This window comes from Pundamilia nyererei, unplaced genomic scaffold (genome assembly GCF_000239375.1).
Source record: "Pundamilia nyererei isolate P.nyererei 1_Seehausen unplaced genomic scaffold, PunNye1.0 scaffold00127, whole genome shotgun sequence".
In the NCBI taxonomy this organism is placed as follows: Eukaryota; Metazoa; Chordata; class Actinopteri; order Cichliformes; family Cichlidae; genus Pundamilia; species Pundamilia nyererei.
Window position 1 is genome coordinate 1,851,576 of NW_005187528.1, and position 27,799 is coordinate 1,879,374.

Consider the following 27,799-nt stretch of genomic DNA (forward strand, 5'->3'; position numbering starts at 1 on the left):
GTCGGGTAACAACCTTTGTGTGTGTGTTTCTGTGAGTTTGTGTCCACATTAAAGTGAAAATTTACAAAAAAGATGGCAGAGCAAGCTCCTGCAGTGTTTAATGTGGTCTGCTGTGGTGGTGTATGAAAAAGTCAGATGTCAATGCAGAAACAAAGAGTCTACAGTCAAAGTGCAACAGGTGGAACAGGTAAGAATCGTATCAGAGTTTGTTTTGGGCTTTTTTGCTGTATGTGCGACTCAAGTAAAAGATACTTGGGTGTCTACCCAGAGGATTCGTCTTTGTTTTTGTGTGGGTTTTTTTTACTGGGAAATGTTCCTCTTTTTGTTTCCTTGTGAAAACAAAGTGCTCCGTGTGCATTTGGGGATTTCAGCCACTTTGAGTTTTTGTTGTCTGGTCGCTGAAGGATTTTATCTTTCTTAGAGGTGTTTTTGTGTTGAGGGAGCATAATATGGGAACACTGAGGACCAGGCAGTTGGGACACAAAGTAATGAATAGTCAGGATTGCTGGCAGGTGTGCAGCAGGGGTGTTTCCAGGCTTGTTATAAAAGGCTGGCGTGGGGGACATTGAGGAAACTGTTAAAACCAAATAAAATCAGTTCAGTGAGTTGTATTTGCACACACCACCTGCTGCCATAAACGTGCATTAAGATTAACATGGCACCTAAACCGAAGCACAACATTTAATGGAGACCTATCAAAGCTAAAATGCAGCCTGGTTAGAACAGTAAATGTGATTAACTTATTCTGATGTTAGAGGCGATCGTGGCTCAAGAGTTGAGAGTTCGCCCTGTAATCGGAAGGTTGCCGGTTCAAGCCCCGGCTTGGACAGTCTCAGTCGTTGTGTCCTTCACCCGTTGCCTACTGGTGGTGGTCAGAGGGCCCAGTTGCGCCAGTGTCCGGCAGCCTTGCCTCTGTCAGTGTGCCCCAGGGTGGCTGTGGCTACAATGTAGCTTGCCGTCACCAGTGTGAGTGGGTGGATGACTGGTTGTGTAAAGCACTTTGGGGTCCTTAGGGACTAGTAAAGGCTTTACTAGTCAGGCCGCTTAACTTACTGAGTGTTAATAATGTCTTACCGTTTGCAAAGTAAAGGAGGGGAGGAGGAGTAGGCTGTGGACCAAACCATGAGGCAGAGCCCACTTTAAAAAAAATGAATTTGTTTGAACAGTTTGAATAATTAACCAATAGTATTCAGCTCATTCAGTGTTATTGTATACATTTACAACCATTCACTGAGGAGAACAATCATTTTTTTTGATGGGGAACCTTTTGATCTCACCCATAATTTCCACTTGCCTCCACTCACATGTCAACACATTTTTGCCTGGAGGCTGCTCCCTTCTGTACCTGGTTTGTTCGGTGTAACCATTTCTGTTTTCATTTTGTATTTTTGCAGTCTAGCTGAGCATTTCTTGGACATAAAAACTCAAATTCAAACTGCTTAAATAGCTCTGTTATGACCAAGAACTCTGGGGACTGAGTTGGCTTCCCACAGGGGCAGTGTCTGTCTTCTTGTCTTGTAAATAGTGAGTTATTTAACCCACATTGACTGTTGTGGCTCAGTGTGTGGTGTGGGTTTTGTGTGGGTAGAGGTGATGTGTTAAATGGGATTCAGTCCAGAACATTGAAGCAGCCCCCTTAAAGCTCCCCAGACTGAAAAAAACTTTTAATTAAAACCTGCTGTGACACCTCTGCTCTATGTTCTACATATGGACTGTCCTCAGTTTTCCCTTATTTTTAATGACATGTTTTGGATGGACCAGTGTTCTTTTGTTAAACTGTAGAGATTTCTTCTGTCCTTTAGATGATTATTCACAGCTGCTCTATGACAGAGGGGGTTCTAGGATTCCAGTCAAAGAAAATAAACCACCAGCTCTCCTATAAAAACCACTGGATGTGATTGTTGCAGTGTGTTTGGCATCCTCATCTAATTCCTCTCCTGTCAAGCTTCTGGAGAGCAGGAGTCAACTTTTAATTCAGTGTTGGGAGCATTCTTATTCACCCAGGCATCGCCCATAAAACCCTCACACAGCCTTGACAGTCCTGTGGTCTTGTAGAGACACAACACTGAACTTCACCTGATCTAAATACATTCTCTGTTTTCTTCTCTCCACACTGTCTGGGCATGACAGATAATCTTTACCAAGTCATAAGCAATTTAACTTGTTTTCAATGTAAGGCTATGTAAATAGTTAGTTAAACTGAGTGTCATTGATAATATGGCTGCCATTTTACTTCCTAACCCAGTGATAGAGTAAGCAGGTTAATATCACTCAACTAACTAAACAAATCCTTACTTACAATATAATTAGAGGACTTAGTGAATATGAATAGGTTATGTATTTCAAAGTATGGATAAACCATAAAAGATTGTATAATGCAAAAGTAGTTCTAAGTAAATTAATAAAACTAAATAGTTACATAAATGTGGCAATATTTTTATAAGTTTAAATACATATAATAACAATTAGCTATCTGGAATAAATATCTGTGTAAGTAAATATAGTTATAAAGTTATAAGTATTTAATAAAAGAGCTAAAGAGTCATAATATGTTGTGTATATTGCTGAAAAAGCTGAAGATAATGGACAAATGTTAAAACATATAACTATATACTATGATATACTATGAATAAAGTAACTGAGACCAAACTGAGCTAAACACTGACAGTGTGACTGGATGAAAAACATCCTCTACATGAAAATAAAACATCAGAATAAGAGTTGTGTTTATGATGAATCAGTCTGACAGGCCTGTGGAGATGTCAGCTACTGTCCTGAAGTCTGCTGCAGCTGTTTGAATGTCTGTTCAGCAGCCCTGTGACACTCATGCTCCCTCTCACATCGTCATGAAGTCTCACAGTCTAATGTCTTCCTTGTTCAGGCAGCTTGTCACCACATGGAGCCACACTGCATAACACACAACCTACTGTAAGTTCAAACTATAGAAAGCTATGATATTTACTAGTTTCTATAATTATAATACAGTTGACTCTAACTAGAAATTATATAAATACTCGTGCCTTATATTAAGGTTGTTTATATTCATCTGTTTATATTGTATGTTTTAAATCATGGAAGAACATTCAGTTCATTCTGTGAATACCTGAGGCGGTAATCCAGAAATTGAGACAAACTCCAGCTCACATTTAGTGCAGTTTCATGTCAGTGTGAATTTTCTGTATGTTATCACTCCTGTGAGAAAGCACACATCGGCAGAATCTGCTGCCTTAAAGCGAAGCCTGTAAAGCATGCTGGTATTTTGTCACCTTGATGAGAAACTAGTGAACTCCAGACATAGACCTTTAAGCGTTTAATAACTTTTAGTTCATCCAATCAGGATACACAGAAGAATTACAGGGTCACAGAAGAGACAACACAAAGATAAAACTGTCAACACCCAGTTTTTCTAATGAGGGGAAAGATAATAGAGAGGATGGAAACACCTCGCTGTTTGTTTCACTTTCTTTTCTTTTCTTTTCTTCTCTTTCTTTTCTTTTCTGTAAGATTGAAAATCATCACATGTTTGGAAACTGAAAACCGGAGGGCCCATATCTTGTAGGCATATAGAAGAATTGGATTGGTAATTGTACTTCCTTGAATGATGTTGCTGTTGAAGAGCGCCCTCCTGTGGTGAAAAGTAGAGTGTACATGCAATTGAAAAGCAGAAAACACAGAAGCCATTTAGTTCATTATTACACTATAACTATTATTGTGTTGATTTGTATGGGAAATTGCAACCCAGTTTTTCCATATTTAATATAGAAACAATTTGCATTGTGCCACAATATGGCACATTAACACAAATACTGTGTCGGGAAAATAATGAATAAATAGCTAAGAAATATGTATTACAGTGAGCTTTATTTATGGTTATCTGTGATTTAAGTGATTAAAATCAGTCCATAGTCAACATCTTAGTTGATGTTATCCGTGGTGGACTGGCTTTATACAGGAATAAATAATGTATGACTTTTAAATTTACCTTTTATTTTGTTCAATCTATTGGGGAATTTAAAGGGGCGTTTTGACACATAAATGTGTGTTTGTGGCATAATGAGACCTGTAGGCACTGACCCAAACTGAAATCTGGTGACATCCTGACATAGAAATGCTTCGTCACCAAGAAGAAAGGAAGGACTCGTGGACCATTGTACTGCAGAAACGAGTTCCTTACCAGACCAAAAACATTTATTCTAGCGCCTCTGATGGCCTATGTTTGGTATTAACATTGCCATCCACACAACCACAGAAAAAAACGTTGGCCAGCGTCCATTAAATATTTGTGTCCATGGGTCTATAACTTCAGTGGAGGCCTTTCCAGGATTTACAAAGAGCTTGTTGGGGTCCCAGAAATATTTTAGGTTTTCTAATTTTTTTTAGGCAAATACTATCCAGATATTTTTTTTCAAAGGCTGATCCTAGCTTTACTGGTCATATGCCTCAGAGCGCATGCGTGACGGTTTCACCTTTTGGTGACCTGTTAATGCATCCTGAATAAACAATCTTGGACACTACAGCCGCGCAACACTAAAACTTAATTACATCATGTAAGTTTGCTGTTACTGAAACACACAGTGCTCTTATTTACATTTTTTTCAGCTTTCCATATTTAAAGCTTTAAATTTAGAGTAAAAATGTGTATAAAAAAAAAAAGTCTTACCTTACCTAGCTATAGTACGACACTTGCTAGCTAAGCAAGCTAATAAACTTGAAAGATTTCCACGTGAAAGTTATTTTTATCCGTTTACATAAATATATTTGTTTATAGCACGAGACATTAAGTTAGTTGGTGTGATGTAAGATACCGAGGTACAGACATGTAACTCCGCTTCTTTGTGTGCACAGGCCAGAAAAGGACAACTCTGCCCAGACTGAAGTCTTCCCTGCTATCAGATTTAAAGCTCTTGACTATGTTTTTGAGGTGAGCTTGTTCATTTTACCCGGAGTATTTCTCTAAAAGCTTGTTGTTCTGATTCTTTGTGTGTGTATTTCAGGCCAGCACCAGTCTGAAAGTCATGATGAACCTGCTGGCTCTGCCAACACCTTACCTGACAGGTGCCAGTGACCTGTATCCACATAGTGGAAAGCTGCTTGAAGACACCTACAGGAAACCGTGGGTCAGAGGTATTAAAACAACAACTTAAGTTTGTAGAGCGGGGATGTAAGTGGACCAGACTAGTGAAAATCTCATTTCTGTTAGTGCAAAGAAGTTTGACTGCATATTTAATCCTAATATAAGAAAAAGATGTGCAACTTCAATAGTACATTTCAGTTTTTATATATGATAAAGAAATGCTGCCATAGTTAATGAAATAAATCTGTCAGCATGACTCTTTGGGCTTTGTAATAAATCAAACTGTAAAATTACTAAAGTAATTTTGAAAGTACTTAAGCAATCATAAAAAACCAGTAATAGTGTGTTGATGATACAGGTAATCTTCACATGCCTGCCATATGAGTTAATTTGTTTATATATTTATTCCCTTGACAGGACAGGTGATCTCCACTTGCAGACTTAATGTCGGTGGCTCTGTCCTTGATAATCTGAGAGAAAAAAATCCACCAGTAAATTCAACAGAAAGGTTCTCCTGTTTAAAAACACAATCCATTCACTGAATTTTGTATTTGTGGAGAGATATCATAAATACTAGTTACTTTTCAGATTTGATGTGAAAGATGAGGTGGAGGTGATACCCAGCTCTAATCCTGACTCACTTCAGGATTTAGATGAAGATTTGTATGGTTCCCTTTTAAAAGACTCACAGACTGACGGTCCATGTCAGGAATCGTTTTTTAAGCAGACACCTGACGAGATCACGGATAAGAGTGAAGGTGAACCATTTCTGTATACTACAATAAAGTTGTAATTCTAATCTTCTTAAGGAAATCAGTTGTGGTTAGTAAAACATGTTTGTGTTCTGTGAAAGACCTCTTCTTGCCAGAAGAGCTCATTCCAGTCGATCACCTGGCAGAGTTTAAGAGACATTTGCCTACACTGAGAGTCAAGTTGTCCAGATTGAGGATGCTTCCTGTAGCTGACCCGCTGCTGAGCTCATCAGGAAATCCCATCTCAGAAGACAACATGTTCAGGTGCATTTTAAAACCTGCAAATGAACAACCTTTGTGTGTTTATGGCCCCACTAACCATCATGTTAAACCTGTTGGATTGTAGCTGTTTCAAGCACTGTGCATCTTATGAAAAACCGGCAGATGTGGACACCACTAATGTTCAGACATGCGTAGACATCCAAGAGGAGTTTGTTAAACAGCCACTCATGAACGGAGAGGTAACTAATCCTTATAAACATGAGACTATTTGCTCAGTTTATTGTTAATAGTTTTTTCTCTGTAGTTGCTGCTGTTGCCTGCTGTAGTGGAGACTCTTCAGCTGAGCACAGAAAAGTTCACAAGGTTTTCAAACATCTACAGTCATGTGAATGTTTCCACTGAGCTGATGGACGAGGAGATTCCAGTCCTAGATGTGCTTCAAAAAGGTGACAAAGACCAAAATCGTTTAAGATGAAATAAAAAATACTTTTTTAAAAAACATTATTAAAAGATAAACTGATATATTTGACTTTTCTTCAGCTTCCCTTTCAAATCCTTCAGTGGATATTTCCAAGTTTGATGTACCAGATGAAGCCAGTGAAGAAACCAAGATGAATGGAGGCCTGATTGAGTCAGATTTTGCAGGTACAGAGAGCTTAGATAAAAACTGTAACTTGTTGGTTAAACTTTTCATCCAATAATAGAGAAATATACAGAGGCTACATCAGGCACACCATGTCTCTTCGATTGTTTGAGGTGTCTAATTCTCTTTCAATGTAAGTTTTAGTTTACTGTGTCTTTAAGGATGTGCGGTGCTTCCCACTGAAATGGAGCTGGAGTTGACTCTCAACCCGACTCCCCTGAAAAGTCAAACTGACATCTGTCTGTCCACCTCTGAGCTCAAGAAGGAAGAGATGTCTCCTTGTTGCAGAATGTGAGTAATGTCAGGTTGAGCTGCTAACTAAACAGTTCTGATAGGTTTTTTTGTTTGTTTGTTTATTTTCACTGATTTCACATTAACTGAAAAAGCATGATGCACACATAGAGATGTCATCTGTAAGTCATCTGGATTAACATTTATATTAAGATATAAATTCTTATAAACTGCTACAGCATGATGAGAAAATATGAGTGATTCCCATTTTATGGTAATTGGAGAAGCTTTTGAAACAATAATGATTTTCATCTAGATCTTTGGTGTCGCCGAGAGCTCAGAAAGAGATGAAGGCGGTACTTTGGAAGGCAGAGAAGCACCTGAACTTTGTGGTGGGCTTTCTGTTGTCAGGTAATTTTGTAATTAAAGGAAGACTCCACAAATTTTCCACATTAAATACTCAACACTGATCAACGGTGGAAAAGTGCCAAAGCCTCCACTGGGTCTTTAGAAACCGCTTTGTTCACTGTGACAGTTTTGCTAAAGTGACTTTGAGGGAATCAGCAGGGGGAACAAAAGCCATTAAGTTTAAATCATATGAGTACACATTTTGTTTTTATTATGCAAAATTTGGGGTGAATCTGCTGCAGCACTTCTGACTAAGAGGACTTTAAAACTCACTGAGGTGCTGCAGTGCTTTGGCATCAATAGTTAAAAGGCTGATGTTTTTGGAGACCACCAGATGTCACTGTGGCCCCAAAACATCTTGGTCTTCAACCACCCATCTACTTAAACATTTCTGATGGGTTTGCAGCTCTAAATGGAGTCTCAAATTGGATGTAGAGACTTAAAACGTAATGTATCACAATCTAGGGACAGGGGTTGACAAAATGTGACTGTTTACCATGCAGAGAAAGTCAATTCAAATGAATGTTGCTATCATGAAAACTCTGGGGTGCATGTTTTTGTGTCATGATTGGACTTAAAGTGAGATTTTTTTTGTTTTGTTTTGTTTTTTTGTTTCTAATCTATCACATTTACAGACGTACTGAACACAGAAATCTGTGAACTGTGTCACTAAATTGCTGTATTTCCTACAGAGCCTCAAATGTATGAACCAGCTGTTGACTTCCAGCCTCTGTGGGAAGCCTTAAAAGTTATCAAACTAGAGAAAGAAAGTTTCATAAGCGCTGCTGACAAACTGCAGTCCAAGATGGAGACGGAAGTCCCGCAGTTATCTTTGTGCTGCTACTGCGACTTCACAGAGAGTATGAAGTCTGATCTTCCCTCCATCAGAGAGGAAACTGGAGAAGACTTAAGTAAACTGCCACCTGAACATGTGGAGGGTGAGTGTTTTTGGTTTTTAGATGTGCATGAGTCCATGTGTAGCTGTATTAAACATATGTAGATAATTAATTACTAAGCTATCGGTTTACTGACACTTTTCCGCATCCATTTCTTGGAAGCAGCAGTCTGAGTAGAGATACCCAGACTTCACTCTCCCCAGCCACCTCCTCCATATCTTTCAAGGACACGCCAAAATGTTCCCATCTAGCTGAGAGACGTAATATCTCCACATGTACTGGGTCTGCTTGGGCATTTGCTTGCTAAACATGCCCGAAATATCTCCTCTAGGTGGTATCCTGAAAGGATTCTAAGCCAGAACCTCCTCTGCTTGCTCCTTTTGATGCAGAGCAGTAATCAGTCTCAGGTGGGGCTCAGACCCCTTTAGGAATTATCCACTCTGTGGTGGTTGGTGGTTTGCATGATAGTTTTTGTCCATCACTGTTTTTTGGCAGCTCACCTGCAGCTGGTTTAAATGCCGAAATGCCGGTCAAAACCAGGTTAAATTGTTTCAGGTGTTTGGGGTTTCTTTTAGTTGAAGTGCAACAATTATTTATATTAAGTATCATCAGATCTCGTCTATTTTCCTTCTATTCTGGTTTCAGTCGACTCCTTTCTATTGAGCACCACAGCTGAAACTTTTCTCCAAAAGAAACCCACTGATGATTCATCTCTGAATGCCTCCCAGATGCCTGCGTTCAACACAGTGAATAAAGATGTAAAACCAGCTCCTGACACCACCAAATATGATATTGGTGGCAAGAAGTTTTCAGAAGTTGCAAGCTGGTCTTCAGCTCATGAAAAAGGCATCAGCAGACAAGGACATGACTGTCAGATGGAGCTGAGTGCAAACATTTCTGAGGAGGCTGTCGCCTCCACACTGAATACTAGAGATGATGACAGAGGTTTGCTGTTGGCAAGAAATCCACCAGAGCTGGACCTTGACCCCCTGGCCACCTTCATGATGCTTAGGTCTCAGCAGATCGCTCCTGTTTCTGCATCACCTCAGAGCTCAGGCAGCACTGCAGGTACACTATGCTTACTATCTGTTCTTGCATAGTCTGAAGGTGATTTATGCTTTTGCAGCTTTATTTTCAAACATTGTTCTCTGAACTTAAGACCAGAATGTTTGTATCTATTATGTGAAAAATGTAAATGAAGTATTATAGTCAAAGTCTCCACAGGAAAACTGTGTGTAGCCACAGATCCCTACACTTCCCACAAAAGAAAACAAAACGCATGAATGCACTGTAAAGCTCTTAGATTCTTCATGTTAGATTCCTCAGTAATCATCATAATTTCTTCAGCTAATCTTTTAATCCCGATAAGTTTATAAACTTCTGCTCATCCAACTCACATAAAGAGGGCATTGTTTCTAAGAAGGCTCTAAAGCTCTCAGGTAAGCTGACTCAGGTAAGCTGATTTTTTTTTTTAATAGTTAAAAACCTTAACAGATCCAATAAATTTACCCTTGACCTGAACTTTCTTGCTATGACTCCAGATGCACGCCTGTAAAAACTAATGTAGCCTAATGAAAACATGTTTTACCTAAGCTCATCCTTTTATTTATCAGCACATGAGGTGAACCACCAAGCACTATTATCAGAGCTGCAGCCTTCTCCAGTGCAGAGTCAAACACTGGACGTGAGGCCAGGAAATTCAAACCGAGAGGAAGAACCTGCTAATCAGTGGATGGGTCAACTCAGTGGAAAATCACAGCAAAGACGGGACAGCCAAGTAGTTAAGATCAAACCTACAGGTGCGACACAAGTTATCAGAGTGAAGTAAAGTAACAAATATCCACATCTTACTTTCACATTTGAGTTTCAGTCAAGTAATTCCACACTTTTACAAATGTATCATTAGCAGCAATTATATGGAGACCTGAAAGCCAGGCGCCTCCATAATTTTTTCATAGGGGTGGCCCTATTGGGGCTACTAAAAATATTGGGGTCACAGACCAAAAACAGAATTTCCAATATAGGTTACTTGAAAAATATGACAAAAAGAGACAGGTCTTGACAGGAGGGACCATATGGGGGGCCAGCAAAGTTTGGGAGTCAGGCTGCTTGACTGCATGTCTCATTGACCAGACTGTAGTAGGGTCTGTTTGGAAAGCATGGTGGTTCAGATGGTGTTTTAAATTAGTGTTTTAAACCCTGTGCAGACAGCCAGCAGCGAGCCTACTGTGAGCTGCTGGCCTTCGCTCAGCCTTGTCTGAGCTCTGCCAGACAGCTGGGGCTCAACTTCCCAGGGTGTGGAGACTTCAGCAGCCTGGCACCAGACCAAACTCACTTCCTTCTCAAACAACAGGAGAGGGCACTCTGCAGGGCCCCTGCACAGACTGCAGAACTGATCAAAGGTAGGAAAGGCCATGTTAATGTTTTAATTTGCATGTTGTTGTATTAATGTATTAAACCTAGATTTGACAGAAGTAAATTATCTACTCCCTCTCCCACTGTGTTGCAGATCAGGAAGCGCTTTTCAACCTTGCAGCTCTGATTCATGTGCTGGTGACATTTAAGGAGCTGCTGCTGAAGTGCGACCTCAGTACGGGTTTGGGTGAGATGAACTACTGTCACACAAGCACCCAACCTTTAAAGTTTATTAAGTTAGTTCAAAATGCTGCAGTTGTAAAGGTGGGAAAAATCTAATTGTAATAAATTAAAAGTTCAAACAGTTAACTGAAAGTAAATTTTATAATTGTGCTATTTTTATTATAACGTAGTATGATATTGTTTTTACTTTCATATAAGTAACGACTTTGTCGAGCCAGTAGGAGAGAACCTGGGTAAGATACAGAAATATCCCCTGTAAATATTCTAAAACAGTACGATAGAAATTATGCAATCATGTGGGATCCCATCACTCAAAACTGGAAGCTGGAATTTCCAAAATCTTAACTTTAGTTTCAGTGTCTACACTGAGGTTTTAACCAAACAGATGCCATATTGTGAGATTTTTAACCTGGTGTTCTTGGACAACAGAGTACCTGACAAAGGCAGCTAAGGGATGTGCAGAGCAGAGTCTGCAGCAGCTGCTAAAGAGGCTGCACATCATCCTCTACCTCAGTCAGAAAAACCAGGAGTCCAGCCTCAAACTGCAGGAGCTCCAGCACCTGGTGGCTGAGTGGCTGAACAGCAGTAAAGGACAGAACAGCACAGATAAAGTCAGTATTGTGTAATCAATCATATACTTCTATAAGCTAAATATGATATTAGTTAAAGTCATAAATCCTTATGTGAAAAACACTTGATAAGAGTTGCTTATTTACCTTTGTGCAGATTCTTGTTATCGGCTCAGTTCACTGTGATAGCAGCAGATCAACAATAATCAACAGCTTGAACCAGGTGACAGGTAAGCAGCTCACTGATCATTTCAGTCATTTCAGTCAAAGGTTATTAAACTAAAAAATATTCAAAGAAAAATTAAATGCTGCAAAACATGCAGAAATAAGACAAACAGGTGACTGTCATTGTGTCATAGAGTTAATTATATTTGTGTTTTTTTGTTGTTGTTTGAGGCGCAACTGCAGTTTGTCCAGAGCAGGACAAGATAAAGCTCAATGGTGCAAGTGTAGTCAGCAGGTAAAAGTGTATCATAGTTCATTCATCTAGGCCTGTGTGATACATTGGTATATAGAGATATGAAGTCATATATAATTACATGATATTGTAGAGACACAATAAAGCTGTGCTTGAGGTCCCGTCCCCTGCTTTCCAAGTTATTTTTTTTAAATTAACATACATTCTTTATTTTATTTTATTGTTTCTGAAAGATTTGAAAAGCGTATTTTCAGTTTCAAATGGTAAATAATATCTATTTTATTATTTTATATTTTGGCAATAGCAAAATGTATACATCTCATAGCTATATTTTCAGATTAGGAGCCATTCATCACACTGTCTTGAGTATAAGTAAACACATTGTTGTCACACCTCTATCCTTTTTACAGCATGCATGATAGTGTGTGCGTGGTGGTGTATGAACAGGATATTGGCCCCGACTTCCCCTGGACCTGTTTCTCTCTAGTCGTGGAGTACGACCATCCGGGCCAGTCTCCATGGTCTGCAATCTGTAGGGAGAGGAGCATCAGCCACCTAACGTTCAACACCACCGTCTCTGATGCAGGTCAGCTGCCACCAAATTCCACGTATTCATATTATTGTTGATATGTTCGCTTAAATGCTTTTAAATGTGCTTGTTTCCCTAAAGAGAATATCTTGTGGTGCCTGGAGGACAACGTGCCGTATGTGTTGTTTGTGACGGAGGGACTTATGAACTATCCGCTGCTACTGCAAATGCTTGAGTCAGAGTGAGTTTTCCTCCTCATCCAGACAAGTAAAAACAACTGTGTTCAAGTATCGAGTATTATGACCAGCCTTTACATCAGAATAATTTTTAAATGTTTTACATCTGAGTAGCTGAGATGAAAAAATAGTAAAAAGAACTAACACCAGGTTACATATTACATAATCTAATATAAGAAGTTTTAATTTAAAGTTAAACAGAAAACTACAGCCAGATTTTAATAACAGTTAATGCAGAGTAGTATGTAAGCACGTGAATGAAAAAGGAACAGTGCATCATGGCAAAGCCCCATCAGCCTAAATCCATTGCAGGGTAATTAACCCTTTAAGACCTACCATAGAACCAAGTCCGCCAGAGCTTATCTTTATATTTTTACATGCAGTAGTGCCATTTTTGAGAGCATTTCAAGTTGCTATACATCAATACAACCGTTATAGCCCAAATTTTAATAACATGTATGCATTAAGTCCATAGTAACTACATAAATTGCAAAAAAAATGCAATAAACTACAAAAAATTGAAAATTGTTTTTGGTTTTTTACATATATTTCTAGTTAAAGAAATTTAAGAGGTTTATCCCTCACAACTGTAAATACAAAAAAGTTGCACAAAATAGTTTCCAACAACAGGAAATTAAATTCATAGTCATAGTCAGTTTTTATATACTGCAGGAAAAATGAAAATAAATATTATAATCCAAATTTTCAAAAAAACAGCATGTGCATCAAAATAAACTATTTCCAGCAGTGCAATTTGAGTTCTAAGAAACTATTCAGAAAAGCATAAAGTCAAACATGACTTTTAAAAACACCAGTATAGGCTTATAAGGCCCTGAAGGTAAAAAACTAAATTTTCCGCAAAAATGACGTCACTTCTGGTTTCGGGCAGGTAATGGCGGACATGCGATAGTTCACGCTGACGTCTATTCCAACATAGGAAGTGTTATTAACAGCTGATCGGATTGGCAAAGCGTGTTTCTGGAATATTATGTTTTTGTTGCTACAAGTGCTTTTTATGCAATTTTTGCAAAGCTATATGTGGAAGGAAACCATGACCCAGGGCAAGCTGATGGCATAAGATGTAAGTACAACTCCTCCGGTTTCATATGCAAAAAAAATTATTGCGGTAGCTTACGTGGTTCCGGTTCTACAGGGATTTAAAAATAGTTAAGCAAAACGGAGCGTGCCTGCTCCAACTGGTTTTAAAGGGTTAAAGGAGGACTCATAGTCACCTGATCAAGCCTATAACTATATGCTTTAAGCCTAATCTTGAAAGTAGAAGCTGGCCCCACAGAAAAATGAAGACTCTGCCTCCAATTGTACTTTTAAATATCCTTGTAAGCCTTGTAAGTAAGCCTGCAGTCTGAGTGCTGTTGTAGTCATCACAGAGTTTACTCATATCATGGATGGAGGAAACTTATTTTCTAGTTCTGCTGTATCACTTTTGACATTTTAACAGATAATTATAACTCTGACAGCTAAAAATCAATCAATCAATATGCTGCCTCTGCCTTGGACTTTCCTGACCTTCAGACAGCAAAGGCTTTTTTTTTTTTTTTTTTTTTTTTTTTCTTTTTTTTTTTTTTAGCTTTTTTACCTGACCTCCCAGTCCTGACGAGCACTGTTTGATCATTTGGTGAAACATGTCTGTCACAGGTTTAATGTAATGGTGCTGGAGAGGAGCCACTGTCCCTCCCTGAAGAGGCTCGGAGGGATCCACAATTACACTCTCATCACAGTGGATGAAAGCACCGCCATCGTCATTCAGGTATCAGGAAACACATAAACGCTTCATCTTTGTGAGGAAACTTCACGTAATACGGTGGTAGCTGTAAATTTTAAAGCACATCTAATAACAGTAGACTCCACAAATGTGGGAAAGGAAACATTTTTCTTTACACATCTCAGGCTCTTCGTGGTTTGTAAATGTCTGTGATAAAATAAAAATCCGATGTCTGACAGTGTTTTTAAGGGAACTGGTAACATGTGTTTCACTTAGGTATGGAAGCTTTTTTCTAATGCTGAAAAAAAATGTACATGGAATTTAAACTGGTAAGTTATTGTGATGACATTTTTGAGATACTTAACTCAAAAGTTTGAGTTTTTAAGTTGAAATTTCAACATGCATAACTCAAATTTTTGACTTACAGACAAAATCAGTGATAAAAGTGTGCTTCCATACTTAGTTTTATGGTTTCAGCTTTTTAAACATCTTGGTTTTAGCCAATTTGTTTTAGATCCCACTCTCACCACTTGACGACCATCTTGATACACTTCTGGGCAGTTATTTTGAAGCATTATGTAACTTTCATTTCAGTCCAATCAGTCCTCATAAAGATAATATACACAGTTAGACTTGTTATGGGGGCGGATTTCCTCTGCGTTTAGTCCCAATGCTCTAATGAGTCTCTTAAGTGGAAATGCTGACCAATAAACTCTGCAACTACTTAAAGAAAAACACACATACTTTTGCTGACTGTGTGTGTGTGTGTGTGTGTGTTTGTGTAGGAGCAGGATGAACTATGTCAAGAGCGAGCCAGTGAGGGAGTGGTGATGAGGCTGACTGCTCTCTCTCTTCAGTACAGCTGCTGCTGGCTCATCCTTCATTGTCCAGAAGGTCAGGGAGGAAGGTGGGTGTCCACATATACTTAACCCTACACCCTCACTTGGAGAGTGTATTTAACTTTGAACCAAGTATTGACCCTAAAACCTGATGATTTTGTCTTCCAAAAGGGTCCTTATTTATCTCCCCTAAACAGTAGTAGTATATGAGAAGGCTTGATTTTGTGTGTGTGCAGATTTTCCAGTGAGGCCTTCAGCAACTTGGTGCTAGTCTATTCATCTCTGGTGCTATTGAGAATGAAGTCTGAGGATTTGGATGTGAAGGTAGAACATAAGTGGTGCCCCTCTCTGTAACAGATCATTATTATCATTATCATCTTCATTCAAGTCAAATTAATATCCTTTCAGGATATTGAAGACATTTCACCAATATTTTAAACAAAAAGACCAAAAGTAATAAAAAAGAATAAACAACAGTAGGATACAGGCATTTCTGTACATCGTCTTGCAGGTGCTGTTAGTGTCAGATGTATTGGAAATGGCAAAGTCCATCAGTCAGATCTGCTTCCACAGCCTGATGTCCAGTGACAGAGACCCTGTCAGCTTCTTGAACAGAGACTGGCTGACTGTGATGCCCTCACAGGTGAAACTCATATCCCCAAATTAAAGCTATTCATACAGAAAGGTCTAGAATAAATTGCACTGTTTTCAGTGATGAATTAAAGCAGTGTTTTGACTCTATTCTTATGTGGATACATTTTTTTCTATGGTTAATTATAAGCTGGTCCAGTTGTAATCAAGCATACAGTTAGAAAATACAGGTTCTGTGTAGATTTATTTTTGTATTTCTGTAGTCACATTGCAGAAAACAGTGGTTGGAGACCAAGATATTTTATTATTAGCTGTGATAATTAATACTGATAAATCAGGGGAAAATGCCATCTACATAGACAGAAATTCACAGTAAACAGAATGTTTTTTCATTAACTACTTATACTGAGAGACCAGTCAGGACCTCATAGGTTTGAAACAGAAATTATTCCATAAATGGTTGTGAAGTTTCAAAGAGACAAAAACTAAATGCACCTTTTACAACTGTCTTATGTCTGCTGTGTGATTTTATTTTTTTATTTTTTTATGAATCAAAATCTATTACATGTCTTGTCATTGATTTCATTTCTTTTTTTTCCCATTTGCTTCCTCCAGGAAGAAGAATGTTTGTCACAGTTCCCTTGCATTAACCCCCTGGTTGGACAGCTGATGCTGAGCAGAGTGCCATCCTTTGAGTGGCTCCTGGGGGCCTCATTGTGTCAGCTGAAGGAGCTGCTTCCTGAGGTGCCACATAAAGTGCTAAAGGTGATCATGTGCTGTAAATATGTTTGTATTTGGAACACTTGTTTTACAAAAGCTTATTACTTTATACAGAAGTACAAATTACAAATAAAAATAAACAGAGTTCCGGGCGCCGGTTTAGCTCAATGCGTTGAGCAGGTGACCATATGCCATACAGCTAAGAGCAGCCGGCCCGGGTTTGAGTCCGACCCGCGGCCCTTTGCCGCATGTCTTCCCCTCTCTCTGCCCCCGCTTTCCTGTCCTTTCTTCACTGTGTCTATCAAATAAAGCTGAAAAAGTCCCCAAAATATTTAGAAAATAAATGCATTAAAAAACTGAGTTGTTAAGAAATTAAATTTGATTTTTTTTCCCTCCTTCTCTTCCGAGTTTAGCTCTTCAGTGACACGACCTCCCTGTATCCACTGGCAGCAGATCCAAAAGACCGTCAAACTTTGACCACTGAGACAAACCAACAAAGCAGCCCACAGACTCACACTGGGGATTATGAATGCATGAAGTCCCCCCATCCAGACCTTCTCTGTAGCAACCAGAACACCAGCTTCCTGTTCGAGAGTCCACAGGAGAGCTTCTACCCAATATTCGAGGATGGCAACTCAGATTTCAAACTTGACCTGAGTGATACTTTTGGCAGTTCAGATGTTTGTTTCCAGGGAAGCTGGAACATCAATGATCCATGGAGAGAGGATGGGAAGATCTCTGGCTGGAGGAGCATAGCTGGAGCAGTGGGGAGGGTTGTTGAAAGATCAGTCAATGAGTGGACACGCAAGACTCCGCTAAACGATTACACCACTTCTTCACACCCTGCTGACAGCCCACTCAAACTGGACTCTACCTTCAGTTACAGTACCAACCTGCAGCAGCCAGCCAGCCCCCAAACGTCCACATACCCTACACTCTACAAGGACTTTAATCCTCCCAGTCAGCACATCACCTACAGTCTTAGCACACCTACAGGTATCCTGTGGGGTCATGATCACGTTGGGGGAGGGATGACATCACTTTCAGCCAACTATGGCTCCAGATGCTGGGCAGGACAGGAGAGGAAGAGGAACAGAGAGGCTGCAGGCTTGATTGGATCAGGTGAAAAATAGAAATAGAAGCTGTTCAGGTCTCTAGCACAATACTAGCTGTTGACACAACCTTTGATTCTATACTTACATTGCCATGGTTAGTTTTTGTGGAAGATGTCTATGTCTGTAAATACTCATCAAAATCTCTCTGAGCAGCAGTAAAACTGAAAAGTGCAACACGAGCCGCAAATGGAGACCATTTGCCTTCAGAGTAAAAGTTGTTTCAAAAAGGTGGAGCTTTTACTTTGAAAGTGAATGTAGTTTGTATAGTTGACCATTCACAAGTTTACAATGGCAGGAAAATGCAACAAAGTATAAAGTACATTGTGCATTCTACACCATGGTCCTCAAACTTGCACAGAGAACAAACAACTTTTATTGTCTGGCATACTAACCTGAATTTTATGCTGGTGATGTGAGCTGAGTCACTTTTACTTCAAGAGTCAATAGTTTCCAAGCCTGAAGACAGCACATCAGGTGAGGAGCAAGACGAGGAGCATGCTCAGAATCTCTTTTTTTAACCTTTTTTGTTGTTGTTGCTTTACAACTAAAGCAACAACAAAAAAAGTCCACTATATACAGAAAAACAAGACCCCTCTAAATCATGACAAACTATGGCAACGTTCATAATGCCGTGCTACTCCCGGTGAGACTGTCAGCGTGGAGTTGTGCTGTGACATCCCCAAGTCTCTGAGAATAAACATTCAGCAATTTTAACTTTCTCGATTTTCCTCCCAGGTCCTTTATGTACATCTTATAATTAAAAATTTAGTTGACTAGTCACACGAGAACCAGCAAACAAGTATAAGTGCGCATAACAAGAGTTGTGTTGGGTGATCTAATTTATAGATCCCATGTTCAGAGCTGCACGAGAAAATGATCCTGAACAGAGTTTGTGGTTGGAAATGCACATTATAGTCTCCTTTTTCTTATTTTGCAGGTAAACGTTTAGGTGCTAACATAGCCCATTTGTTCTTACTTTATTTTTTTGTTGTTGTTTTTTTTACATTTGCAGTGTTGTCACCATCGAAGAAGGGAAGGCTGAGCTATGAGAGGGTGCCCGGCAGAGGTGATGGACAGACGAGGCTTAAATTGTTTTAGAAAAGAATGGGAGAAGGAATAAAAAATATTAAAATGCATTAAAACATTAAAAGTTCAGTCATGGCATAGTTTGCGGTGGGGTTTTTTTTTTCTTCTCAGATTACATTTTTAGTTTTTCACCTAAAAGTCTACATTTTAAATGTTTATAAGCAATTGTGATTTTCTGAATTCCTTTTTTGTCACCAAAAATACTGTTAATGTTTAAAAAAGGAGGAACAGTTAATTTTATTAAAGTTCAAAGCAATATCATATGATTTTTGTATTATTTCAATCTAAACTATTGTTTATTGTATAAATTTGTTTTGCACTTTTTCATGTTATAGTATTAGCTATTTTAAGCTGTTTTACAGGGCACACTGCTCCTTTTCTATTTATAATTATCTCTTTGTAATTTATCAAAATTCAAAATTTGTTTGATGATTTTTTTGTAAGTGTCCCTGAAGTTTCCCAGGCTGGTATAGAAACAGACAATGATTAGTACTAATAACATGGTAGCATTTTAAATTGATTAACGCCTTCAATCTGCTTACAACTACATTATAATGTGTTATAAATGATTATATGTTTAAATACTGCTAAGTAACAAGGAGAAGGTGTTGGCAGGTTCTTCTTACAAAACAAGATTAAGCATAATTATAATTATCTGCACATGTTTGCTGTGCCCCCTCCCCATACTGAGCATGCTCAATTGAGGAAAAACAAATTGTGATTTATGGCTGGAGGAATGGGATGGAGGGTGTTTCCCAGTTAACCTGATAAAGTCTCTTTTTAGCAGCTCCAATGGCGGGGCTTCTTTTTTTATATATATAATTTAGTGAAGCAATCCCCTTATCGTGCTCTCTCAGCATGTGGAGAGAGTGCTTATCTTCACGAGCCAGCAGAGTGAAGCCAGCTCCCTCAGGAATGATCCCCAGACAAAGACGACCCCAGGGACATCGACTCCAAGCCTCCCTGCCTCTGGACAGCCATATCAAGCACTGACTACCACCATCAATAACCCACCACTTTCTTTTTTTTTTTTTAATGTATCCCTCTCTCTACGTGTCCGTCTCCCTGGCTGCTGCCTGCTTAGAAGCAGTGGACAAACAAAGAGAGAAATGGTTTGTTTTTTTAATGGCACAGGAACAAAAGCAGTCAGCAGGGTGGTCAAAGGAGTCCCCCTATGAAGACGAGGCAAACAGTAGCCTAATGGTGCAGTAATGGTCCCTGACTACACTGGAGCCCTGCACTGAATGGGACAGGAGATATATTGTGGGAAGGAGCAGGCTGTTTAAACCAAAGCATCCTTTAGTCTGGCTCCTATTTTGGCTTCAGCTGTAAAGGTCACACTGTTATCTCTAATCACAGCCTGCAATTAAGAGTCACCTGTGAGTTTTCTGTTTTAAAGAAGAGATGAAGCCCCAGCAGAAGCACCTTTATAGTTGGATAGTGATTACAGATAAGGTGGGGGGGGGGGGGCTTTTGGGCACAAAAAGCAGCACCTCAAAATGCTGAGTAAAAGGAAAATGACACAAGCGCCATGAAACAAATCAACAAATAATGATTCGCATGGTAAGAATAAAATTTTCTGAAGTATAAGTAATGTGTTGGTATTTGATAATCCAAATGTAGATTTATCTTGTAGTTTATCACATGGTCCTAGTTTTAATATATAAGGTTTATTACCATTTTCATTATATTCTGGGATTCCTGTTCTTAAAAAAAAAAACAAAAAACAACACAATCTAAAAAGCTGGTGCTGAGTTTTGCACAGGGTTCTTATAACATTATTTTTTAAGGCAAATACATTTGAAAATCAAGTGAATTTAAGATTAGGATTTTTTTTTTTTTTTAAACTGCCTCCGGGAAACAGTTCGTGTAATAATAACTAGTCAGTCAGTGATCATCAAGATAACAATTTAGTCATGTGTCAGTTCAAGTCAAGTCACACTTTGACAAACCTTGAATCATTGACTTAGCAATCCACTGCACACATGGTGTCACAGTTGTGCTAAAATTATAATTGTATGAGATAACATTGTATGAATGTCCATCTGTACAAAATGTGGTTCCAGTCCTTCAGTTTTCAGGGTGTTGTCCCACAAAAATGGACCTTTCCAGGTAGAATGGGTTGCTTTAGTTGATAAAAAATGATAAAGTTTACCACTAATATGCCTCCTGATGATTAACAAAAATGTATTTAAGGCTAAGCAAAACTAAGCCCCAATCAACAAGGCTACTTAAAGTTTGCTTTGTTTTACATTTCTGATGAAAACCCCTCACATGGTACCAACTGTTGAAATGAGATGGTGCTCAGGTAAAATTAAAAGGAACAGTGCATCAACTTGCAAGGGACAAACTCCAAAAATAAAACGCCTGATTATGTGGTTTTTGTCAGCTGTTTGAACGACGGCATCAGCAGGACGTATTACGTTATATATACTAGTATACATGTAGTTAAAAATGGTAAGTATCCAAACAGCTCAGACTTAATTTACTGTAATTTCTCCGAACTTTGGCAGTGTTGTAACAGTGTAGGAAGAAGTAATGCAATTTGGTCTACTCCTAAAAAAAGATCCAGTGTTTGGGGTCCTTAGGGAGTAGTGAGACGCTATACAAATACAGGTCATTTACCATTTACAACATTTGTTTTTATATGAATTCTGCAGTGACTTCTGGCTTAGATTTTCTCTGCAGAACCCCCTGAAAAAACACAAGATGCTGCTTCATTCAGTTGAATTTATTTTACGAGTTTGCCCTCATTCTGCTCCCAGATGATGATGATTTACAGCAGGTACACTCCGCCATCAAACCACCACACAGAGAAGTGAGTCTGCAGACCTTGAGTGGAGGCTGGACGGAGGCAGCGAGCAGCGGCGCCTGGCCTGCAGGTGCAGCCTCTTGGACGTGCAGCGGGGTCTCATGAATGCCCGATTCAGAAAACGGCCCCCATCGGGCCTGTTCTCCAGGCCCGGGGCTAATCCCGACCCCTAATCGGATTATGTAAATTCCTACTCCACACAGAGACTTTTATGGAAGGCTGCGTCTTTGAAACAACACTTGAAGGGTGTAAAAAGAACAGTGACAATTGGTTAAACTAGATGTGTTTTTCTGTCTGAACGAAGGTTGAAAGTGGGAGGCAGAGGTAGGGGGTGAGATGGGGGAGTGAGGAGTGGCTGCAGAGAGGTGAGTTAGACGCTGTGCTCTCCGTGTTTCCTCTCTAATTTATGTGTGGCCCCTTGGAATGGCTCAACAAGATTACCGTAGTCATAACAAAACCCATATTGTCCGACTGTCAATCTGGATATGGTATTTTTACCTTTTGTGGCCCAATCAGGCCGGATTCAAAGCAGAGCAGCCACTGATATCAAGGTCTTTTCCTCGGTGAAGGGGACGGTGGGTTGTCCATGCCTAATGTCAGAGAAGCAGAAAGGAATAAGTGTCCACAGCAGTAAGAGAAGGATCAGAGAGATGAACGTCTCAGTTTCACTTCAATAGGAATTTATTTGTCACCTTTAGCGCTAACCTTCAAGGATTAAATGAGCAATGAATCATAAAAGCAGCACAAATAGTCATTTAAAGAGCTGTTAAATCATAAAAGCGGCAGAAAGGCCCCCACAAAAAAAGACAAATCATTTAAACACAGCAGCATCATAAACACACACACACACTTGTTCCAAGTGACAGAAAAAGGAGGAGTTACGTGTTTTAACAATCACACCAACCTCACACAATGCACGCAGCGGCTCCACGACAGCACACGTCAGACAATGGAGCTTGCGCTGCTATAAAAATGTGGGATGCGAGCACTCGGCACTCTCATCCCTCCCTCCTTCTCTGTGGCTCTCCCCTCTCCTCACTTGGAGCTCAGTGAGCATGAGGAGACGCGTCTAAGTGGACCTTCACACTGGTCTCCAGGACACGTCAATGACAAAGGAACCTCTGCCTCTGAGATTTCTGCACATTTCCCACACACAGGTACAGGTGAGACATTTACTTCATTCTCTAGGATTTTCCCTCCTCCGAGGCAATATTTCCAATTATAGTAGCATAGTAGATGTTTAATGTGCTGTAATTTATAGTTGATAGCTGCAGATATTTGTTATCAAAATATTAAGTGCAAAAGAAGTTTAATAAATAGATTCTAATGTAGCTTAAAATACCATCCGTTAATGATTTAAAGGCTTCATCACTTGCAAATGGTAAACACTGCAGAAGAACTTGATGTGTCACTTGTGCCAGCCAAAAAAACTCTTGAATATGCCTTTAAATATGAAGAAAAGCACAAAGGCTGCGTATTGCAGAAATAGGTAGCAAATGAATCAATTATGATAAATGCTTTTGGGGGGTTTAAAACAGTTTGCAATTTCACCATGCTCCTGGTGCCTCCACCTTCCTCCTATCACACCCCAGCGCTGATGATTTCTTTCTTTATTTTAAAGCTTTTTTCTGTTTTGCATTGAGTTTGGAATCAAAAACTCAAAATAAACACAAATTACTCTCATATCTTGTATTAAGTGGCCTAACATTGTGTCACTTGTTGCAGCTGAGCTCAGCACCATGACCAGAAAGGTGTTCACCAACACGAGGGAGCGTTGGCGCCAGCACAACGTCAACACTGCCTTTGCCGAGCTCCGCAAGCTCATCCCCACCCATCCTCCGGAGAAGAAGCTGAGCAAGAACGAGATCCTGCGCCTGGCCATGCGCTACATCAACTTCCTAGTCCAGCTGCTGGAGAGCCAGAGCGGCCAGCCGGCCGGCCACTCCCCCACCGCCCTGCTCACCTTTCTCAGAGGCAACATGGAGCAGCTGCACTCCCCTCCTCACCCCTGGGCCCTGACCAGTGACACGGAGGCTCCGTCGCCCGGATCCAGCTGTGACAGCTCTGAGGCCTGGTAGAGCCACAGCTCATCTAACAGAAGCAACTCTGGAGTGAACTTTTGGACCCTTTCTTTCTTCCCCGGGGTTTCTGCTCTGATCTGGTCCTCTGTAAAGACTGTTGTGTGTCTGCCTTCAGGGCAGAGTGTGTGATAGTCAAACGTGGCTGAAAAGTGAGCACCGTCTCTGTGTTGAAGTTATGAAATATAATTTGCAGGTGAAATTGATTTGTGTTCTGCATGGGTGTGTAAAAACCTGGATGTACTATTCCTCTCGTGTCTTTATGTTAATATTCCTTGTTGCCGGCCCGCCTTGAACTAATTTAGTTTTGCAGTATCGGGGTGTTTTGCCAACGAGGAAAAATGGAAGGGATTAAGGAATTTATTATTCCGAGCAAAAGATTGAATAAGGAATTTGAATAGATAATGGTTCAGCCAAGACTGCAAATAATCTCAAAATAACCAAGGGCACTTTTTCCCCACTAGTCGACATGCTACCCCCGTCCTCCGAGAGAAGACTACATGTGACCTTTCTTTTCAATTATCAAGGTTATACCACTTCACAAAAATCAATCCTAAGAAAGCCTGCCCCCCCTTTTCTCATCTCTTTCACACAACAGCGTCAGTATTTGTTACTAGTCAGGTTGGATTTTGGCAAAACTGACAATCTTCTTTCAGTAATTGTACACAAATCTCTTCGCTGTGTTTTCACTTGGTCATTTTTTGTACAATACGCATGTCATATAGCCAAAGATGATGATAATAATAATAATAAGTTGATTGTCTCCTGTTAAGAGTGTGCCGATGATCTTCTGATACCTCTTTTGTAAGTTATTTTGGTTTGTTTGTAAATATATGGTATGTTATTTATTTGAACTATTTATTTAATAAATGATTTGTTACCTTCTGAATTGTTAAGTATGAGTAATTGTTTCACTAAAGTGTTTCAAAGCCCCGAGTAAGCAAATATTGAATCACATTAACCTATTATAGAAAAGGGGATCTGGACGATAGTTTCAGTCTGACATTTACTCCAGGTGCTGATATGAATCTAATCTTTCAGGATAGTTCAGTAAAAGCAACAATCCTGGTTGAAAAGTAGTTTTTAAATTGTAGCGTCGTCTGTGTGACCACTGAAATTTAAGTTTATTCAGATAATGCAACAAATGAACTGCTCAGAGGAGTTACAAAGATTATCCACACTTCTGCCCATCTTTCCCCAGGTGTGTATCAATGCAGCTAACCAAAAATTTAATTGCATACTTTTAGATAATAAACTCCATCTTTTAACTAATTTACTTTGCCATTTCAAACTTCTTTTTTTTTTATCTAACAGTTTTATTTTCAAAGCTAGTTGTTTCACCCATCCACCCTCCGTGTTTAAATGATTTACGCACTTCTTTTAGCTATCAGTAATTTTTGTGTTTACATTTTGTTTCCTTTTTTGTTTTATTCATGCTAATATTAAGTAATCTCTGGGATATTTGTAACCCTGCTTGGTAATCACTATTCTAAACTGGTAGAGGAAGCAGGAAAGTGGACACTCCTACAAAAAGGTCAATTTGTGGGTTGAGGTAAAAAAAATAATAATAAATAAACATAAAAAATAAACACCCAAACACTCAAAAAACCCAAAAAATAACCTATAGTTAACAATAACCAATAAATATACTATATATAATTTCATATAGATAGATATATAGTTTTTTACAATATAAGTTGCCTTTTCAGAGTTGCTGTGAATGGAACAAACTCATACAATGCACAGTAAATAGTGACATGTGGAGTGGAATAGTTAAGTTGTTTCACACTATGTCAGAAACACAGCTGATGGGAAATTAAGAGCAAATCTGCTGCTCTTTGTTCTTGCTCAGTAAGCCCAGAGACATTTGCTTTCAGCAGTGCCCGTGATGACCGTGTGGACACAAAACTGACCTCTGCTCTCTGTCTACTGACCAGAGGCCTGAGGGACGAGTGCTCTATGTGAACGCTTAACTTGCAACCCCTGAGGTCAGAGGTCGCTCTGGAGTCAACCACTGTCGAGATGACCAGAGTGCAAATTCCGCTCTTGCTCTCTCTCTCTTATTTTTTTAAAGGATAGCATCACTCTGTTGCTTCATAAGGTATTTAGCAGCCCTTATTTTTACTGCTGCCAATTAATAATTAGGCCTTTTTTAAATTATCAGAATAGCTGCAGATCAATTTTTAGTCAGCAAACCTATTAATGGATTATTTCTTTCACCTCTAGCTACAATATCAACAGTCTTCTTGTTTGGCAGCCGGTTAAACTGAGGTCAGACATTTACATGTCTAATCGCCTATTGTGACTACAGAAAATGGGCCCCGTTTTCAGGCAAGAGGCAGCAACTAACTGAGCTGCAGAGTAAACACTGAGTCGGTTTTAGGCGCTTTCACCCCGGCTGTTAAACTCCGGCTAATGGTGTGTAAACGGAGCAGAGGGCAGCTGGACACAGTGACTGCAGGCCTGTGGGAAGTGACAGGTGACTCTTTGTGATGCTGCAGTAATACTAAATGAATTCTATGGTAGAGGCAGAATGACAAATATTTCAATCAAACATTATGGCTCACCTATAACATGAATTTAGGAAGTGTTTACTGCTTGAGCAATTTAACAGGAAATTGAGCAACTTTCTGGTAAAATGCAAAAAAGATTAAAACAACAGGGGACTCCTCAGTGGGCTGAACTTTTTGGTGAAAATCATCATGATGTTTCATAATTCAGTCATCTGACACTGGAGGAAGGCGTGTGAAGCCTTTTCCGTACAGGCTGTAAGGCTGTTAAAAAGCATTTTGTTGAACCACCTTATTTACAGAAAACGCCTAAGCAGTGTGAGCATAACTCTGACCTCAACACAAGGATTATGAAACCATGCACTGAGAAATAATAACAAATCTGTACGCTTCTCATTCCCTCCACCAAGTATATTTGCCTGATTGACTATTCTCTCCCAAGTATGTGGGCAATCGTCTATTGAGAGCACATTTCCTTATCAGCGTCTAGCACACTGTCTGAATCCGTTATCACAATGGGCCAGATCAGTGCAGGCAGCCCCTCGCTCTCTCGGCTGAGGCGCCCATGAAAAAGAATTTCTGGAGTTGGGTGCCAACCGATAGGCCCTGAGCTCTTTATCCCCTTAAAGCCAATTCACACTCTGCATGTTTAAATATCTCAGCTCAACCCCTGCCCTCCCACTCCCATCACACACTCAAACCCCTCCTCCTCCCCCTGCACCTTCCTCTCGCTCTCTCTCTTACCCTTCCGAGTCCAAGTATAGAATTGCGAAGCTGCCGACCTGCAGCACGGGTGGGTGGCTGGGTGGGATGCAGGTGCAGGGCTGGTTGGATAGTGAGAGGAGGGGAGTCTTCCATTGTTGGGCTGGACAGCACCCTCTCTCCTCTGGAGCACCCTCTGATGGGGGAGCCCACTGACAATCACACATCCTAATCTGATTATGCAAATGTCTACTTCAAAAAGCATTGCGCTGTAACCCCTTACCCTGTGGTGGGAAGACAGAGCAAGGAAGGAAGAAGTGGAAGCAGTAGGAATGCAAACAGGAAATGGTAGATTGTTGAGTTCCAGAGAAAATTAAATATGAAGGCAAAAGCACAGTTAGGGGCTCAGTGATTCTGCTGGTTAATCACTCATTGATCACTCACTCTCACACATCCACTGCACCACCAGGGGAGGTCTAAGGTTGAAAACAGTACACACTCGCACACTGAATGGCCAGTGACTGCCTCAGCAGGGCATTGAATCCAATATTCAAATGCTTATTGTTTTTCCAGACGCTCCTGAATCCAGCGTCAAAAGGAATCTACAATGTTAATGAGGGGGACAAAGTACCCAGAGTTAAGATTTACACGCCCAAACAGTCAGTGGTGACGTTTCCCAAGAACAACAACGATTCCTGAAGGCGTGGCTGACAACTCTTGCGACCCTTCTGGCCTCAGCAGGTTTCTGAAATCAGCTGCCTCTTTCTGCTCCTGGATATCTTTCTACTACGAGTCTTTAAAATGTTGGGAGACGTGTAGTTATACACTGTAGTACTTTCAGCTAAGTGCTAATGGTATAAAATTCATTGTCGTAGTGTATCATGTTGACATGCACACGTGCCTCTTATCCAAATATGGACTGGAGGCACAAGTGATTATTGTCAGATCAGAAAGTATTTGGTCAAAAACCAAAGTTGAAACTCAAACATAACTAGAAAAATTTGCATTTCCTGCGAAAATGCTGTGTGGATGCCTTACGCTGAAGAT

General features: G+C 39.8%; 2 protein-coding genes across 3 annotated transcripts; both read left to right on the top strand.

Moving 5' to 3' along the window:
• Nucleotides 1-4,455: 4,455 nt before the first annotated feature.
• shoc1 (shortage in chiasmata 1) lies at nt 4,456-18,900 on the top strand. Its single transcript, XM_005743112.2, has 28 exons — nt 4,456-4,547; nt 4,846-4,921; nt 4,995-5,124; nt 5,492-5,582; nt 5,663-5,832; nt 5,928-6,090; nt 6,173-6,287; nt 6,353-6,494; nt 6,589-6,693; nt 6,853-6,982; nt 7,239-7,333; nt 8,023-8,268; nt 8,872-9,294; nt 9,840-10,025; nt 10,434-10,628; nt 10,736-10,828; nt 11,254-11,435; nt 11,551-11,623; nt 11,790-11,853; nt 12,222-12,397; nt 12,482-12,581; nt 14,233-14,344; nt 15,085-15,206; nt 15,375-15,462; nt 15,650-15,781; nt 16,345-16,494; nt 16,863-17,571; nt 18,577-18,900. Coding segments are annotated over exons 1-28 (4,356 nt in total). The 5' UTR covers nt 4,456-4,545; the 3' UTR covers nt 18,663-18,900.
• A 3,575-nt stretch (nt 18,901-22,475) lies between these two features.
• On the top strand, nt 22,476-24,334 carry tal2 (T-cell acute lymphocytic leukemia 2). Of its 2 annotated transcripts, none has more exons than XM_005743113.1 (2): nt 22,476-22,625; nt 23,188-24,334. In XM_005743113.1, the coding sequence occupies exon 2, from the start codon at nt 23,202-23,204 to the stop codon at nt 23,538-23,540; it is 339 nt and encodes a 112-aa protein (XP_005743170.1). In that variant the 5' UTR covers nt 22,476-22,625; nt 23,188-23,201; the 3' UTR covers nt 23,541-24,334. The 2 variants fall into 2 exon arrangements, with proteins under 2 accessions (XP_005743170.1, XP_005743171.1); XM_005743114.1 differs by having other exon boundaries at nt 22,476-22,619.
• The last annotated feature ends 3,465 nt before the right edge of the window (nt 24,335-27,799 follow it).

Coding starts and splice junctions, on each gene's coding strand:
- tal2 (XM_005743113.1), top strand. CDS start 23,202: ATGACCAGAAAGGTGTTCACCAACACGAGGGAGCGTTGGCGCCAGCAC.
- shoc1 (XM_005743112.2), top strand. Junction 9,295..9,839: donor GAGCTCAGGCAGCACTGCAG/GTACACTATGCT, acceptor TTTATTTATCAG/CACATGAGGTGAACCACCAA. Junction 11,854..12,221: donor GGTGCAAGTGTAGTCAGCAG/GTAAAAGTGTAT, acceptor TCCTTTTTACAG/CATGCATGATAGTGTGTGCG.